Source organism: Agelaius tricolor, unplaced genomic scaffold (assembly GCF_023055355.1).
Source record: "Agelaius tricolor isolate 1412-34295 unplaced genomic scaffold, bAgeTri1.0.p SCAF_1, whole genome shotgun sequence".
Classification (NCBI taxonomy): Eukaryota; Metazoa; Chordata; class Aves; order Passeriformes; family Icteridae; genus Agelaius; species Agelaius tricolor.
Window position 1 is genome coordinate 77,849,243 of NW_027269261.1, and position 19,662 is coordinate 77,868,904.

At 37.0% G+C, this 19,662-nt stretch overlaps 1 protein-coding gene across 1 annotated transcript in view; it reads left to right on the forward strand.

The window, feature by feature from the left end:
* Positions 1-19,662, forward strand: part of NBAS (NBAS subunit of NRZ tethering complex) — a 160,172-nt gene that overhangs the window by 95,317 nt on the left and 45,193 nt on the right. The window contains exons 41-45 of the mRNA XM_071440593.1: positions 952-1,181; positions 4,178-4,288; positions 7,413-7,663; positions 9,643-9,977; positions 19,384-19,602. Of these exons, the coding sequence (XP_071296694.1) occupies positions 952-1,181; positions 4,178-4,288; positions 7,413-7,663; positions 9,643-9,977; positions 19,384-19,602 (1,146 nt within the window). The remainder of the gene's footprint in view (positions 1-951; positions 1,182-4,177; positions 4,289-7,412; positions 7,664-9,642; positions 9,978-19,383; positions 19,603-19,662) is intronic.

Below are 19,662 nucleotides of genomic sequence, written 5' to 3' on the forward strand. Positions count from 1 at the left end.
CTGTTTCTCTTAGGAAATACTTCATCTACACTGGCATTCTAAGGTATTTTTTGGTGGCTCTTTTGGAGGTACTCCTTCCTCAGTGGATGCCACACAGAAGTCACAGTGGATCTTTTGGGCATTGAGCTGCTGTTGCCCTCATTTTTCATGGAAGAGAGAAATCAAGGTATTGAGTAAGCCAACTGTTTAGATGTTACACAGAGCTCTGTTCAAGTGGAGGTGCCTAGGCATAGCCACTGTCCAGATGTTGAGATAAATTGGAACACTCCACAGTACATGCATTCATTTTTCATGCTTTGTGTTCTAAATTGTTGCTTTTCTATGAGGATTTTTGACTGCAGAAGTTAATGATTTATAACAGATGCACTTGGTGTGTAATTTCTAACACAAAAAAAGAAGTTTTAGTTGTGATTAAGGTATTTTGAAAAGTGAGGTTGCTTAGTTCATAGATGATCAGTGTTTTATTCTTTGAAGATTCAGGGTGTAGGCAATGCTTCGAGTAATTTGTGGATCCTCCAATACTTCTTTGAAAGTATTAGTTCTCAACACTTAAAAGCTATTCCTCTCTTCAGTCTTATATTGGAAATTCAGTAACTTTTACTTCAGTGTTTGATTATTCAGTTATCTAGTTTCAATGTAAATAAAAGTGAGGAATTTAAAAACAAATTCAGTCATAGTGAAACATTTGTTAGTATTAATTTGGTGCGGTAAGTTTGGGGTTTTTTAAAATATTTGTATCATATGGAGTATTCTAAAACATTCCAAAAGGATAAATTATGGTATCAGAGCACATGGGCCTTAGAGAAAATTTTAAATTCTGTTTACTTAAAATTTCTCAGAAATGGAAACAAATCTCCTATTTTTGAACACAGGGGTCAATTATATATTGATAATTCTTTGTTCAGAATTAACAGGGATTTTTTTTTAGTTTGTTGTCTGTTATTTTTGCAGGCTGATCCAAAAGAGTTGATTCAGATGGTCACAAAGCATGTTACTCAGTATGCCCAGGCAGACTGGCCTGAGGAAATCACCAGTTTGATAAATCAGCTGCATTACTACAATGAACGACTGCTGGACTTCACTCAGGCTCAGACTCTGCAAGGACTTGGCAAAGGAGTGGATGTGCAGAGATTTACAGCAGATGCACAGTACAAGAGAGAAACAATACTGGGATTGGCAGAGTAAGTAATCTGTATTAGGTTTGTTTTCTCAGTTTCAGAATAGAATAGCTTTAAGCTTTAAATTAGGAGAGTAAATGGAAAGTAGTGCTGACCTTTAGAGATATAATTTACTTGCTTTTGAGATTTATATTGTAATACTGGTAAAATTGGAGCTTTTTCTGTGTAACTGCTCTACTTAAATGAAATGTTGCTCAAATAAATGGATTTATAATTGAATCTATAACTCTTCATTTACTAACTTCTAATATTAAAATTAATCAGGGATTAATGAAAGCAGAGCATAGATGAAAGTTTGGTCTGTTTCTTTCATCTCCTGTAAAACCGCACTAGCAATCTATTAAGGTATGCCCATGCATCAAAGTTCGGAATGAACTATATTTGAAAAAAAAAAAGAGTTGTTAAACTGTATTTTATTCTTAATAATTTAGTTACAACTGCTGTGTATCACTGTATTTTTTCCATGTAGTCATTTGGAAGTACTTCACCACATATGTTCTGATATTTAGCATGCTTTTATCCCACCTTTCAGAAATCCAAAATAGAAAAAAAGAAGGATATAGGATAGTACTTTTCATATTAAAAATACCTTTAATTAATATCTGCATGCAGGTACTTCAGGCTGTGAACAAGTCATGAATATAGCTTATGTTTTAGGGACAGTCACAGCTGGCTAGTTGACAGACTGTCAGAGAAAGAGTTCTCTGCAATAAGAACCTTTAAATATAATCTCAGATTTTCAGCTGATGTCTGCATAAAGCTTTCAAAGAGCATATTTAAATATTTTCAGTTTTCCATATGTGTAGCTACTCATAGCTACAATTCCAATAGAAATTTGCTACTAAATGGAATTGATATACCAAATAAGAGTGGTTGTATAAGATCAGGTTTTGGACACAAAGCTGATGCTTTATATCTGTGAAATTTGTACCTGCATTCATAAAAATAGCTTTTGTTACTGCAGATTTTGTCACTGCATTCATAAAAATAGCTTTTAATCATCTTTTAATGTTTCAATTAGACTTGCCTGCTTTGTATCTATTGTTACTAAACTTATCTGTCTAGTGTGTCAGTTGGTTACATCTTAATGACTACCTACAGAAACTTCAGTACAAGTAGTCTTCTCTTATTACAGATACTTTGATTACAGCAGGATAACTTACATTTTCACCCAAGAGTTTATAGATGCTGTCTCTTGTAAAATAAAGTAAATAGGAAGAGAAAGTTCCTTACAGTAAGTAGAGGTAAAAACACAATATGAAAGGGTTAGAAGTGGCACTTCCATATTGGGCAGTTGCAAAGATCCAGTTAATTACTTGTTCAGCTTGCAGCTTCCTTGCTTTAATCTTCTCAGTGGAGTCTTAATCTGCATTTTGTAATGGAAAAGATGCACAAATTCAATGTAATTGTGTAGCATATTTATTCTTATTTTTTAATTTAAGTGCCTCATGTTTTTTAATCTTTTATGAAGTGCTGTTTGAAGGAACAACACCTGGAAAAGATTACATCTTATTTACAAAACAGCTTTGCAATTTGCTAAAACTAGCTAACCGGTAGTAGTCTGCTTTATCTTCTGTATTTAGTGTATATCTTTAGAAGCTGTTGTTTATTGAGTTTGCACCACTCTTGGGTAAGCAACACCAAAATACATCCAAAGTGTGCCTGTGCTCACCTTCAGTTAGGTTTCCTTTGACAGCTCTTGGACTGAGACCAACAGGCAGGCAGGGCTGGGCATGAAAATGGGTGTGTAAAAGAAAGCTAAAAGATTCTTTGCAAGGTAATGGACATTTTTTCAGCTTTTCATTTTGCAACAGCTGCTTGCTTTTGTCATTACTTTGACAATTAATAAATTACTTGTACTGTTCTTCATTTATATGGTATAATTTCCCTAAACCACCACTGCCTTAGGCTGCTGCTGCATGCCACTCTTAGACAGAAGGGGAGGATTGTGGTATAGCTTCTAAAGTTCCAGGAGGAAAGGATCCCACTAGTTCCAGGAGCCACTCCTATTTTGTATGATTGACTGGATTATTTTGCAACTAAAGCATTCATACCATCTTCCTCTTTCAGTGAATCACAGAATAGCTGAGCTTGGAAGGGGCCTCTGGAGGTCATCTTGCCCAACCTCCCTGCTCAGGCAGAGCCTCCTCAAGGATTCACATTAAGTACATTTTAAAGAAGTTGTTCATGACAGGCCTATGAGGAAGTAATTACACACAAATAGTGTTTTTCTTGGAATTATTCTGAAAAGATTGAACCCAACCAAACTGAAACCAAAACCCAAAAATCCCAGCATCAGCCTTAACAGTATTGCCTTTATGCCAGCCTAGAAACAAGAACCATTCATCTCTGTTTGAACCAAACTATACTGGATTAGTAAAGATTAGTATGAAGTTAACTTTAAGCTTTCATATTTTACCATAATCTCCACCTCTTGTTTTGTCAAAGGGTTGATGCACTAACAGAAAAGCAGTTTTTAATATTTTAGGAGAGAATGAGCTGGACATCTTCCCACCTTTTAGTCTACAAATACTGGGAGTGTTTTTGTCTGTGAACTAGTAGGAAGAGGTTTGAGGATTTATATACCAGTTGTGCTAAAATACTGTAGGTGTTGCAACTAAATCAAATAAATGCTAACTGTGATGAGTTACATCCTTCATCACTTTGTAATTGAAATGGAATGAAAACTGAGATTTTTGCTTTAGCACAAATTGCCATTGAGAAATTGCCATTGAGAACCAGTGCTTGTGGAGTAGGTTCCTGTCTTTGAATTATCTTTGTAGGTTTTTTTCTTCTTTTTTTTTCCCCCAAATGGAGCATCGAGTATAAGTAAATGCAGAAGGACACGCTTAATGTATTTTTATTAAAATTTTTTCTATGCTCTTGCTTTATGAAAAAGACATAGTAAGTTTTCTAACATAAGCATATATTTTCATATCATGTCTCATAGGGCTTAACATAACTTTTCCTTATTTTCTCTCATGCCTGTCCTCTACCAGGACACTTGAAGAAAATGTCTATAAAATTGCTGTTTCTTTGGCTCAGCGATACAATGTTCCACTTTGGGAAGTTTACATGACCCATCTGGAATTTTTATTCACTGACAGTGGGTAAGTTGTCTCCTCTGCAGATGCACATACAATTCCGTTACACAGAAATAAATGCTAAAGTATGACAGAATTTAATTATATTGGGAGTGGAGTTTGGGTTGTGTGTTCATTTGTCTTGTGGTGGGATAGTATGGGAATATTTGTCTTTTCCACGTAATGCTTCTGCAGCCAGCTGTGAAAACTGCTGTTGCAGGCAAGGTTAAAAGTCCATGTGTGTCTTACTGTTCTTCAGAGTATTCCAGGACTTTGTTTCAGTGTTCAAGTTTCCATAATTTTGAATGTTTAGGTCTCTCTTGCAGTAGCAACTTATCCTGTAGTTACTCTGACAGTCCCTGTAATACATCCTGAAACCTGATAGTTTCTCTTTTACTCTTTTTTTGCTCTTTTTTGACCTCTATTCTACATAATAGAGGAAATAAATATATCCCTATTCACATTGTGCATCTGTTCATATTAGTTTCATTTTTTGATAGAAGTAGGCTTTTTCTTTTAACAATGTTTTACTGAAACTGTTCTAGCCTAAAAGATTATGGCAGACCAAACGTGGCACTGGTGTGGCATAAGGGGAGGGATGCTTATAATGTCTATTCCACAGTGGCTTTAGGACCTATATTTTTAAATTTATGTATTTATTTATTTTAACCTCTTACATCATGTCAGGCAGTTTTTACTACTGAAAGAGGAATAAACCCATTTGATGGAAGACCAAGCTACTTGCCTGAATAGCACATGCAGATGACAGTGATGTAGAACTCCCTGTGTAATGCAGCAGCTCTTACCTACTGTTCTGACAGATATGATGAAATTAATTTGGTTTGTTTCAAGTGTTACATTCTTATAGCACCTTTAGCTTGCAGCAGTGTTGGTACGTCTCTTAACATTAATTATTAATTAAAAAAAGCATTGAAACATTTTTTAAAATGTGAGGCATAAAAAACAAAGCCTAGTGAATTGTCTGGAGAAGATGAAATAATGTTCTGAGACTTTTCTTCACTTCCTCCGAAAAACATAGAAGTCGTACCCTCTAAATTTTGATGCTGCTGAATTATTTACTGCTTTAAACAAAACAGCCAGGATATAAACATGGCAGCACTGGGCTGAGTGTGAAAGAGCCAGCTGCCTTCTCTGGGACTCAAATATTACCAACTGTTTTGCAACAGTTTTCTATTGTTTTCTTTGTTCTTCTCCTCCTTGATTTAGTATTCATAGAATTCTGAAATCACAGAAGTACACAGTAACCATATTTTCTCCAGTGAAATTCGAAGAAAGTCTTAAAAGTTGATGTATAATAGCATAATATGCTGCTGAGCATATTTTTGTATCATAATCTCATTTTAAAACTGATTGACAGTGAATGACCATTACAGTATATTTGAGTCTTGAGATTATGGCATTAATAATAGATGTTTCATTATGCATTCATTCTGAACTGAAATTAAGTTTATTCTAAGACTTAATCTCTTTAACCAAATATACAGTATTTCTGTAAGCCACTTTATATAGGGAGAAGCTCAAAAGAGCTTCATAGTTTGAATTAACATAGTTTGTATTAACTGTTCTTTTGATTATTTGGTGACAAAGAATTATGACTTTTTTGTGAAATATGAGTCTGAAAATTGTTCAGAATGACATTTTATAAAAATCAAGAAGAAATTTAGTTATTTCTTTTGAGGAATCTGATCACATTTGATTATCAAAACTCTATAAAATGGAATTTATGATTTCAGCAACACAAACTTTTGCCTATCACAGAACCTCTTGTTCCAGAATCTTTCTGAACAACACCATAAACTCTTCCTATCTGCAATCAGCCCTGCCCTAAAAACACTGCAAACATCTGCCAATCCTCATAAAATTTAATGCTCAACTAGCTTTTACTTTGAACTTTGGGTATGAACACAAAAAATTAGTCATATCACAGTCTTGAAATACATCAGGTCGAAGTGTCTGCTTTCCCCAATATGAAGAGTGGATGGTACTTTATTAATATCATACTTGTTTTCATTAATATTGTAGAAAAAATAACAAATCAGAAGAATCTGTAGAATTAAAAGAATGCTTGCAACGTTAACCATCTTGGGATAGGTCCCAGATGTAAAAATAACTAAAAAATATCTTATTCTCCCTAAGAAATCAGTTAATTTTTAAACTGAGAAGGTTGTATTTGTGGTGTTTGCTATAACAAAATCATCTTTAAGAATGAAACAAAGACATTTTACTTTGATATTAAAGAGAAACACTAACTTACAGCATGTGTATTTCAGGAGGGAAATGATGAAATTCTAATTTAATCAGTTTTAAAGTAGATTTTCCTCAGATTTAGGTAAAACTTTGAGTTGAGAAAGATAAACTTAAGATGATATGCACCCATATGCACCCATTTTTCTCCCAGCTGAGGGAAAAAAGAGTGATTATCTTTTATGTAGTCAGCTGGAGGTGTCTGAATTCCTACTGTGAAAAAGCTAATGTATTCTTTTCAAAAGATTCAGGAAAGAATTTCCTGAAGCAGTGAGACTGACTGAGGTCAACCCAAGGCTTAGTGATACTTTCATAAGCTTTTGTGGATGACAGTTTGAGAAGCAACTTGTTAAATTGTCAAAGTCTTGGTAAACTGTCCTAAACATGAATAATAGTGCCAAGCAGATTAATTGCTGGGCAAGAGCCAATTTTCAGTGATAATATCTCTCAAGAGGTGCACAGGTACTCATCAGCTACGGAAAACAGAATGTAATGGCTTGGGAAAGCTTCTAACTGGGCAGTAGGATCTTTGAACGTCATTCAGCCGCACGTGGCTGGTTAGTTTGTTTAATAAAGTCTTTCTTCACACATGTCCTGGATGTATTCTACCTTTTACATATAGCTATACTCACAGATGTGAAGTCCTGCTTTGAATTCCACTTCAGTATTCATAACCCTTAATCTGTATGTCCAAGGTAACAGTTAACAGGATCGGGGGGAAATACAAGAGTTGCTTAGCTTTTGTTTATAGAGTGTACAATTATCTAAGTGTTTGTGAGTGAGACCCTAAAGAGAGGGAAGGATTGTCCTGTCTCCCAGGTGTGCAGCTGTAAGAGTCTTTCATGGCACATTCAGGCCTTTAAGCAAAAGTCATTTCTAAACACAGGTTATCGACACTGCAAATAGAAGAAAGAGCACAAAGTCTTGGTCTGTTTGAGACTTTGAAAAGCAGTCCTGAAACCTTCCATGAACACATGGCTAAATATGTTTACCCAAGTATTGAAGGCCAAGATCACCAGCGGTTGCTTTACTATTTTACACTCCTGGAAAACTGTGGCTGCTCAGAAGTGGTGGACCATGCTCTTAAACCTGAAACTCACATCCGACTCCTGAAAAAATTCAAAGCGGTTGCACCAGGTAAGAGAATACCTGTTTGTTTTCTTCATAACTGTATTTATTACTTTATTATGTAAGTATTGGCATGATTATGCTCAGCTAGTTTGTTTTCCTGGTAATTGCTTCTTTTCTGTGAGCAAAGGAGATGAATACAATTAATATAGTCACAAATTCTTTCTCTTTGTTTTACTGGAAATTTATTTGATCACAGCAAGAAAAAACAAGATAAGAGCAGGTTCTGTTACTGATGCAATTTAAAATTATTGGTGGTATTTCATAGTGAAACTTTAAATGAAAAATATCAAGTTCCTAGAGTATAATTTTTAACACTACAAGTTTAACATGAATATTCTCAATGTGCTTAAGAAAGTTTACCTTTCGAGAGCCTGAATTACAGAATATATTAGGGACTTTATGCATTTTGTGTTTGTTTGTCTGAAAGAGGATAATTTTTTGTTATGTTTTACCCTTGATATTATCTTTTCCTTTCCCAGAATTACAGCATTGTTTGTAGCCCTTCATTTTCAGACAATTACTGTAAAATACACTGCTCCTAAGCATTCTGGAACTTGAAATAGTACTTTCAATTTGCTTGTTAGTTGGATACTTTCTTGAATTTTAGTTTTACAACTCCAAATCCAGTTTCAGAATGAAAAATACACACTGTATAGCATTACCTCCTGTGAGGATGAATTAACTGATCAGTATTGGAACCTAATTTGTATTGGACACTAACTGTGCTGCAAAGTTTGAAGAGATGGTGCCTATGAATTCATGTATTGCAGGAAGAAAAAAGTCAATTTTTTTGGAGATGAGGGATAACCCTCAGTTCTTATTGATCTTATTCGACAGTCAAGTTCTGTGATGCTTGCCAAAGAAAATTCTGCCATGAATTATTGTTTCATTCATTTATTTAAGCAATTTATTAAAAAAAAAAGTCCTGGGAAAATATGTCAGACATAAGTTCGTCAGTTTGCATGGTAAAAAATTAAATCTTTGTACTACATGCCTAATCAAAATTCTCAGTGTTCAGCATAGTTTAGAGATAGGAGTGAAGGAACAACAGCTAAGTGTTTACAGAGGTTGCAGGCCCAAAGTGTATGAATAAGAACATGGCAATAGAAGTCAGTTACTTTAGAAATTATAGGCAAAGAAAACAAAATAGTATCGTTTCTAGAAATACTTCTGTTGTTGGTAAATTAATTGCAAGGATGTTCTTCCTCTGGGAAGCAGAGTAGTAGCATGACTCTTGATTATATAAATATTGATGTAAATGGATCTACGTGTCCTATCTCTAGCTGACCTTATTTAGTTTACTTGTAGTTAGTGCCTTGCAGTTTTTCCTAAGTGGTAAGTTGTTACATGATCAGAATACATATTTTAAAATAACGAAGACTCATGCTTTGACTTGCATGAGGTTTTCTGGGATTTACATTTAAGTTCTAGCATGATTCTATATATTATATATTTGTTCTTGCTTCTTTGAGAATCTGCATTTTTCGGGTTATGTCATAGAATCACAGAACAATTGGGGTAGGAAGGGACCTTAGAGATCAGCCAATTCTATATCCCCTGCCATGGGCAGGGACACCTTCCACTAAACCAGGTTGCTTAGTGCCCCACCCAACCTGGCCTTGGACACTTCCAGGGATGGAGCATCCACAGCTTCTCTGAGCAGCCTGTTCCAGTGACTCACCACCCTCACAGCAAAGAATTTCTTCCATGTATCTAATCTGAATCTACCCTCTTTCAGTTGGAACCCATTCCCCCTTGCTGGAGTGATACATAATGTTAAAATATGTTCCATGGATTGAGAAATTTCACATGCACCAGGACATCATAAAATCTAAGTCTGTCAGTATTTATGTTTGTCAAAGGGGATAGGCTAGAGTCTTTTTAGTTCTGCAGATGCTAGTGTATTCATTATTTCACATGTAATTTTGGAGTGTGAGTAGATTTATTTATTAATAACTTTTACCTCTTTCTCCTTCTGTCACTAGGTCTTAATTACAAAAAACTAACAGATGAAAATGAAAACCCTCTGGAAACATTGGAGCCCATCCTTACAAGTCAAAATATCTTATCTATTTCCAAACTGGCTCCCAAAATTCCTAAAAAAGATGGCAGCATGCTGTCACCAAGTTCTGTTTATACTGTGTGGTTGCAAAAACTTTTTTGGAATGGCGATCACAATCTCATTAAAAAAATACCAGAAACCATGGATGAGTGGCTACATGCATATGATATGTGTTCCAAATACTTTGATAGACTTGATCCAGATGATATTGCTACTTTCATTGATGAAATTACTTTTTCTTCCAAAGCTGTCACAAAGGTAAGGAGATATTTTTAAAGAATTTTAGTCCTCAGGTGAAGCATATAATATATGAGTTCAATACAGCATCAAGAAGAAAGTCCCAGGAGATGTTACAGTTTTCATTTTGCAGTATTTAAAGATAAATTTGTAAACTTTTCCCTGACTACCTTTTATTTTTATGACAGCCAGTAGGAAAAGAAAGGATTTTTATTCACTTAGGGGAGTTAGATCTGTGGATGTGAGAGTTTTGATGGAACCCCAAAGTCCCTGTGTGCTCATTCAACTGAGAATAAGATATTGTGTACTTCTTAGAGTGGTTTGGGTTGGAAGAGACCTTAAAGACCATCAAGTTCCATCCTCCCTGCCATGGAGGATTTCTGCATTTCTTCCATCTATCCAATATAATATAAACCTGCCCCTTTTCATTAAAGCCATCCCCCTTGTCCCATCACTACAGGCCCTTTGGAAAGCTCTCCTGCAGCCTCCTTTAGGTGTTGAGGGCTGCTCTAACGTCTTCCCAGAGCCTTCTCCTCTCCTTACTGAACAGCCCAGCTTCTCAGCCTGTCCTCATAGGAGAGTTGTTCCATCCCTCTGCACATCTTTGTGGCCTCCTCTGGGCTCAGACAGTCCCACTGTCCCTGTGTTTGACATACATGTTAAACAGTGCCAGTCCCAATACCAGCCCCTGAGGGGTGATACTTGTCAGTGCTTTCCATTTGGACATTGAGTCCTTAGTGCAATTCCTTGTATGCAGCCAACCCAGCCAGTTCTTTGTCCACCGAGTGGTCCATCTGTCACATTCATCTCTCCAGTCTGTGTATCATACCCAACAGTGTCAAATGCTTTGCACCAGTCCAGGTAAATGACACCAGTTACAGCTCCTCTTTCTTCATCCACCAGTTCTGTAACCCTGTCAGAAAAGACCACCAGATTTGTCAGGCATGATATGCCCTTAGTGAAGCTGTGATGGCTGTCACCAGCCACCTCTGCTTTTCTGTGCCTTACCATAGTTTCCAGGAGGATCTGCACCATCATCTTGCCAGTCACCAAGATGAAACTAACCAACCTGCAGTTCCTTAGGTCATCCTTTTTTAAAAATGAGGACTATTATTTCCCCTTCTAGAGTCAGTGGGAATTTCTCCAGACTGCCACAACTTCTCAAATGGATGGATAGTGGCTTAGCAAATTCATGCACCAATTCCCTCACAACCCACAGAAGCATCTCATAAGGACTCAGGACTTGTGCGCCTTCAGGTTCCTTAGATGGTCTTGAGCATGAGCTTTTTAAGAATAAGCAGGGGCTTATTCTTCACTCTGCCAGTCCCTTCATTTGCTTTCTGCAGCTTGGGTAGCATGGCTGGAGCACTTGCCAGTGAAGACTGATGCAAAACTGTTATTGAGTCACTATGTTTTCTCCATGTCTCAGGTAACCCCACTTCTTATTTCCTTCCAGAGAGGACCCACATTTTCCCTAGTCTTTCTTCTCTCACCAATTTATCTACAGAAGCTTTTCTTGCAGCTCTTGGTGTTCCTGGCAAGATTTAGTTTGAGCAATGCTTTAGCTTTCCTAACCTGATCGCTGACTGCTGGGACAGTTCCTCTGTATGCCTCCCAGGGTACCTGTCCTTGTTTCCATCCTCTCTAGGCTTTCTTTTTGATGTTCTATGTTTCTCCAAAAGTTCCTTTTGCATCCCTAGAGGTCTCCTAGCTTTTTTGCCTGACTACTACTTCTTTGGGATACATTGTTCTGCGCTTAAAGGAGGCTATCCTTCAATATCAGCCAACCTTTTTGGGTCCCTCTTTGCTTTATCCCATGGCAAATCCCTGAAGTCCAGAGCAGTGAACTTTCTGTGCACCCTCCTCATTGCACTAAGTCCTCCAGTCCTTCCTTGTTGGTGAAAACAAGTTCCAGCATAGCACTTCTCCTAGTTGGTTCCTGTATGACTTGGAGAAGGACATTGTCATTAGTGCATTCCAGAAGCCTCCTGGATTGCCTGTGCCCTGTTGCATTCTCATTCCACCAGACACTGGTGTGGTTGTATTTATTTACTTGTGTTCATCCTAAAATTCATTGTGCCACGGGCTTGTGCTTAGTACCAGGCTTTTGCATTCAGAATAAGATGTTCCACAGAGAAAGTATTCTGGCCCAATGCATGTGGTTTCTAAGCATTGTAATAATGTAAATTATAAACTGTTGTAATCTCATCTGGCTGAAAGCCTGGTTTTGAAGGAATGCACTTCCATGTGTGTAACAGATATTACCAGATGTGGAGTTTATTTTTGCTCAGTGAAACCTACTTGCAAGGCTATTTCTAGCATATAGATTTACCCATGCTTTCTTACATATCTTTACTGTGAAGCACAAAAGAGAAATGAGATTTCTTAGATTTGACTTTATTAAAAGATCTAGAGATGTCTTCCCTAACTTTAACTGAAATGAAAAGGCGATAGTGTCCAGGGGTTTTTTTGTGTCTATCTTCTTTATTTTGGTTTGTGACAGTTTTACTGAGGTATTTATACACCATGTTTAATGAGGTGAATTTCAGTTTGTTCTGTCTTTAAATACTGTTTTAATGTTCCTACAATATTAGTATAGGTTTATTAAAACCCATCTAACCTCTGTCTATATCAGAATTTGGTGAAAAAAATTGCTAGCTGGGTTAATAAGAAACTTTGTCAGGACAGAATTTATGCTGTGATCTGACTGTCAGGGTAGACCAGCATGTTTTCTCTAGTTCCATCAGCTGTCTCTGAAGCCTTTTTAGCAGAACTGTTGTCTTGGCTTAGGTGTTTTGATCCCTTTGATCTCATAAAGGTACTTTTTCATTCTTATGAGCAATGATTCAGACTTCTCCTGAGATCTTAATTGCCAGACTTGACCCTGAACTGAGGTAGCAAGGGCATGGCTTGTCTAATGAGAAGGAAGTACTGTCTTTACATATGGTCATTGCAACAGACTACTTGAAACTCTTGCTGTTAATGTTTCTTGAGTATTTCAAGGTTATTTCTTCTTTATTCCAGATGAATGGTACAGGGAGAGAGTGGATATCCCCCACTATGTGTCTGTTTTGAAACACCTTGATTATTTTCCGTTGTTTCTGTTCAGGATTCTAATACATTTTCTCTACCCTCTTGAGAGTAGAGAGAAGGAATCGCATGAAAGAAACACTAAAGGCAAGATGATCGTGGTTTGTGGTCAGGCAGAATTTTGTAGTAGAGACCTGTTAGCTTTTTGGCCATGAAAGATGCTCAAGAAGTGCTTGAAACAGTTGGTCAAATCACATAATGTGCCATGCACTGGGTTTGGGATTTACAGCTTGCAACTAGTTTTGCCTCAGGATCCTGTTCAGTTCTCAAGTAGAATTGTACAATGAGAAATTTTATCATTGTAGACCCTGGAAACTTATCTCTGAGGTCTCTTTCCTCTACCTTTCATCTGGAAAACACTTCATACATAAAAGCAGTCTTTTGCCTTGCACCTGTTACTTAAATTTTATGTGTTTTGGGGCTGCCCTGGTCATGTGCTCACTCTTTTAATCTCTAATTCAGCACTTTCTTCCCAGTCTAGTTTTGTGACCAAATACTTTGCTATATCAGTTTCCTATTCCCACAATAGATGCATATTTAAGTATTTCATGGAAGTGCTGATACTCAGTGAAAATGCAAAAAACCATGGTCATTATAGTGAAATAATCTGTACTGTCACTGAGACATCTGAGCTTTCTCTCATGAAGGAAATTTTGAGAGGAAGCTTACAGTGAGAGTGAAGTGGGTTTTTTAGGAGTGCTGAGAAGTGAACTGGCAAAAAAACCCAAAAAAAACCAAATGTTGGATACCCTCACAGCTCTCTTCACTCCTTCAAAATGTCAGAAGGGGAAGGTGGGAAAGAAGAGAGAGAGAATGTTCCAGGGAGAGGCTGAGATGCACTCCACTGGTATTCTTGTGGAACAGTATCTCCATGGAAAAACTCTTTCGGTTAGAAACAATTGAGAAATGTCTCAAGTGCTGAGGTAATGGGACCTTGGTTACATAGCACTGTAGGTTACATGAGCTCAGCTTCAGAGGTAGCATTGCTGTTGTCACCATGTGGGAACTTAGGAAACAGACATCAAAATATCTCTGCTGTTCCAGTATTTCAGTAGAAGTAAGGAGAAGCAGTGGTGGAGCAGCAAAGCAATAGGCAGCTGCTTCTGCTTGTGTGTCACTTGGATATGGCAGAAAACCTGGGAGCAGAATGTGTAATTATGCAAAAGGGAATGAAACCACAGGGGTTTAGTGGTGGCTGCTGCAACTTCTTGTTCTTCCTGACAAAGACAGGAGTGTGATGAGCTTTGACAGGGGCCCTTTTATTCACCTGTCCCTTTCCACAGACACTATGTTTTAGCTTGCTCATTAATTGGGCCAGCAATGACTGAATGAGCAGTGTTTGACTGGGTAAAGGGATGGAGAGAATGTCTAAATTTGGAGAAATGGATGAGGAGTTTGCATTTATGAAAAGGCAACTAGCATAGTTATACTGACTGTAGTTCAGGATGTGACACGGTTTTAGGTACTTCTAGCTCTAAGAGGCCAGAGATTCTTCTCTCCCATGTTTCTTGCAATCAGTAGAAATGAGTTACCACCTGGAAGATGAGATTCAGTTCCCAGGCCTTAAGCATTCATTAAATGGTCACATTGTGTGGTGGGAACTGTGTGAGCAGCAATGCATCATAGTGGGACTTCAGTAAACCATAAACCTAAAGTAACATGGTTAATGTAGTTGAAGAAGGTACAGATTGATGTAATATTTTTTGTGTTTGTGGTAAATGAAACAGGCAAGGACCTTAAGGCTTTGTCAGTGCCTTCCTCACGCATTGAAGGACTGATCTATTGATCCCTTGACCACAGAAGCTCACTGCTGCAAGCCCTTGAGAAGCTTCCTGCTTGTGGCATTTCTACTCAGATATGCTTTTAACTCTGTATAACTATTTAAGTCTTTCTGACTAAATAATAAATCATTCAGTCTCTGTAATGTTAAGAATAGGCTATTTGTGGGTATGGAACAGATTTCTTCCTAAATGGGAGATATTCCAAATATTCATTGGAATGACTGCTTATATTTTTGTATGCATTTTGAATATGTCATCTTTTTTCCCAGCAGCTCTGTTTGCTTTTAAATAATACTGATGTCATGGTTTGTTAATTATAGCAATGATCATACCAACTTCTTACCATGATGATTTCCCATTTGTTCCTGTTTCTGTGATCTTTGTGGAGCATTTTAGATAGTTTTGGGATTTTTTTTGGAATTTCTTCATTGCCAGCATTTTGTTCATTGTGCTAGGGAGTTGGTTATGTCTTCAAAGAACCATCTGTTGTAGAGCTCATAGGTCATTGCCCTGATGGTTTTTTGATTAACAGTACTCTAGAAAAAAAGCCTAGCACAACATAAACACAACTGAAAACAATATTTTTAAATCACTGTGTTTTCTTTATTGAACACACACTACAAATGGAGCTTGGCACAATATGTTGATTAGAAGAAGAAAAGGCTACAGCTTTAGATGGGAAAAGCAGAATAAAAAGCAGTGGTATCATCAGTCAGGTCTTCTGTAGAGAAAGAGAAGCTGAAGTTTTCCTTACATGGGTACTCTATTGCAGACTTCCATCAGACTACAGCTGATGATGTTTTTTGTTTAACATTTCATCTTTTAAAACTTCTTTCCCAAATTCTGATTTAAAAGTTTTAAAATAACTTTTCTTGCAACTTAGTGATTTCAGTCGAAAGGTTGACTTATTTTCTCTGAGTCAGTAGTACTTTTTTGACCACATACCAGAGAGGTGTGCAATGAGAACCTGTTACAACTGAACATTAACCTGCATCATTTTCTTGACTTTAAAGGCACTAAATGCTGTTTAAAATAACTGTATAAAAAAGCTCAGTTAAAAGAAAAAAAAAAGCCCAGAGTATTGTTCACCATCTTTTGTCTGGCTGATTGACTTAATGCTGTATAAAACACTAAGGAAAAAGACAGGGTATGACATTGCCTGAAGGTGTACAAGAAATGTTCTTACATAGCGTGACTGCATTCAGATGTTACTTTTTGAATTACTTGTCTTCATTTTATCACTGTGCTCCAGTTCAGTTGGTTTGCCTTGCCTGACCTTGTTTTGTTCATGGATATTGACAGTACTTCTTTTTCTAGTATCAGTGCAAGGTACTTTCTTGTGCCTTTCATTTATATAGTTATTTTAATTAAATCTGCTTTGAGAGTGGAATAGGAAACTTCACTAATAGAAAACTTCATAAATATCTTTTCTTTAACTAGTTCCTTAAACTTCCATTTAAACTTTTTCGAGATGAATTTTACAGGATCTGGTAGGAATGAAGTTTGTTTCATCATAGCAGCCTCAATGAGGCTGTGCTTTGGATTTGTGACTGAAACACTGTTGATACCACACTGGGATTTTGACTTGCTGAGCACTGCTTGTACAGTGTCAAGGCTTATTTTTTATCTCAACACCTCAGCCCTGAGTAGGCTGCAGGTAGGCAAAAAGTCGTTAAGGGGCACAGCCAGGACAGCTGACCTGGGCTGGCCAAAGGTGTGTTCTGTGCCATCTAATGTCATGCTCAGTGGCAGCAAACAAAGAGTTGCATGAGATTAGAGGGATTGAGCACCTCTCCTATGGGGAAAGACTGAGAGAATTTGGATTGTTCAGCCTGGAAAAGAGAAGGCTTTGGGGTGACCTAATTGTGGCCTTCCAGTACCTGAAGGGAACCCACAGGAAAGATGGAGACAGACAAGAGCATGATGGAGACAGGACAAGAGGGAATGGCTTCAAACTGGAGAGTAGGTTAACATTAGACATTAGGAAAAATGGTTACCCAAAGAAGCTGTAGGTGCCTCATCCCTGGAAGTATTCAAGGTTGGGTGGGGCTTTGAGCAGTCTGGTCTAGTGGAAGGTGTCCCTGTCCAAGGCAAGGGGGCTGGAACTGGGTGATCTCTAAGATCCCTTCCAACCCAGGCCATTCTGTGATTCTGTGATTTGGCAGCAGATACAGGAACTGCACCCAGCTGTTCCATCTGAACATAAAAACCCATTTTTCATTAGGAGGGCGAGTGAACACTGGCACAAGTTGCACAGAGGAGTTGTTGAGTCCTCCCACATTGGAGATACTCAGGAGCCTCCTGAACTGTGGTCCTTGGCCACTGGCTGTAGGTGGCTCTCTTTAAGCAGATGCCCTTTGCTGGCCCCTTCCACCCATTCTGTGTTTTAGTGTTGCTGGGATCCCAGGTTCCTGTGCCATTACAAGGAGTGGAGCTGTTGCCATAATCTCACACTTGAATGTTAATCACTGGCAACAAGAGTAGCAGGGTCAACATCTTCACATATAAGTAAATGATACTCATACTATACTTTATTAAGAAGTATATACTTATATACTTTGAGGAGAATAGGCTTATGAGATGATTTTTTACCCTGAGGAGTAAAATCTGTTGAGGTAAAATAGTATGTGGTGTTCTTCGGTTTAAAAAGAGATTTTTAGGATTTTTTTATTACACATTAGTCTATAGATTTTAAAATCTTCTTAAACTGTAAAAGCTTTTTAAATATAAAACTTCACTTCACATGCAAACAAAGCTTGAACTAACCCCTAAGCTACATTTTTATCACTGGTTCTGATACCAAATCTCATTACTGAAGCTGACTAGAAGTATGGAGGGAGAGCTATTCATGGTTTGGAATAAAATAACCAGGGAAATTATATGTTCATAATGCTGCATTTTGGCACTATGCAAATGTGAATGCAAAATTAAAACAGGCTTGTGAAAAAGCTGTATTTTCTTTCTTCGTTCTTTTTTTTTAATCTGAATGCTTTATTCTGCATGTGCTTATGGCAACATGACTTCTTAACTGGCAGTATATTGACATTTTTCTCTAGGATATAAGTTAGATGGAATACTTAAATTGTTTGCTTTTTGCATCGCTCTTAATTGCATTTTGAACATTAGAATGTACACTAGAAGAGAAAAAAATGAAATATGTAGCTGTTTTCTTCTTTTATCATGTTTATAAAATGGATATATAAATCCAACCATGGTTGTTAGATTTTAATGTGATGTGGAGGCTATGAATTTTTCTCTGCTTAGAGTAAAACCTGATGTTGAGGCCTTGTTCACAGTAACAAAATCAGTTAATTTGAGTGGGAATGGAACTCTGTTACATTTGAAATTGTATGGTAAAATTCCCTTTGAATAACATTCAAACTGGCAAACTTTCTTAGCTCTAACAATAATGTCCACTTATTTTGCTTTCATCCTTAAAATATCCAGTAGACCATTAGTGCAGTTCACAGTAATAGCACAAAAAACCAGGAGTAAACTATAGATCTTTCACTTGTGATTTTTTATCTAGGGAGTTTTACAGTATGTAAACTGTAAAACTTTCCACTAAATAATGCTTATCAAACTTTTTATGGCTTTGGAAGTAGCTAGTTAAATTCATGCTGTAAACATCTCTTGGACTTTGTATGAATAATGCTGTAGTAGTTTATTTGCCCTCTTTTATGATAATTCATCTTATTTCCTATTCACTGTGTCATACAGATTTAAGCATTTTTATTCTATTCCTTGTGTATTTCAACTTGAAAGTTAAAATTGTTTATGTCTTTGTTCAGTATTGCAGTAACTAAAACACCTGATGTTAAAAGTACCCAGTGCTTCAGGTTTAGAGTTCGGGCAGAGGACACTCCCACCCATTAGAAAGTATATTGCAAGCATTGTTAAAACTGTACTTGAAGTTACAAATGAGCAAATCATACATGAATGTCTAAAATCATAATTTAGATTTTGTTTTGGACTTTGAGTCCACGCTGCATCTTTCCCCAAACAGGACAGTCAGACTTTGTTTCAGTTTAATGCCTAGATACAGCTGGTTGTACAGGTCTTTAAAAGTATTTTGTATCATTACTATTTGGGATACCTTGGGCTTTAAATAGATTAAATTAAAAATTCTCAGTCCTTATGGGGTTTTTGCTTATGGTTATGGTCTTACATTTTAAACAGTGGTCTAAACCTGACAAAACTAATTTTAGGTGAGTTTTCAGTCAGTCTTGTAAAGCAATTCTCACACATTTCTCAGTGAAGAACTGGAAATGAAAGGTTGTGAGGTGGCAGTATACAAAAATAATTAATATAATTAGGAAAAGAAGTCCATATGGTTTAAAATGAACATGAGTCAGTAAAAAGAAGGACAGCAGAAGAAAGTAAAGGAATACTGATCATTTTAATAAATGACAAGTCAGAAACAAAGTTGTTGACCATTAAATACTTCATTTAGTTTTATGCTGTGTTGTGGAGCCACCTGACCTCTTGGCACTGCTGAAATACAAATAGTAGTGTACAGGTAATGAATGAATAAATAATTGAGCAATCTTTTTCAGCTGCCAGTTGAAGCCAGGATAGAAGTGACTAAGAAGGCTATTAAGGCAGTCAAACATCTTTCTGAGAAATCAAGAAAAAAAACTTCAGATAATGACATGAAAGATGCTGAAAACCCACCTGCTGCTTATGAAGAAACACTGAATCATTTGCAACAATCTCTTGCTCATCTGGAAACACTCACTCACAGTTTTATCACTTATTTGAAAAGCAGCAAACAGGTAATGATTACTGATCAAGTGCTTGCTTTGAGTGTTACCATGACTAGCAGTGATAGACAT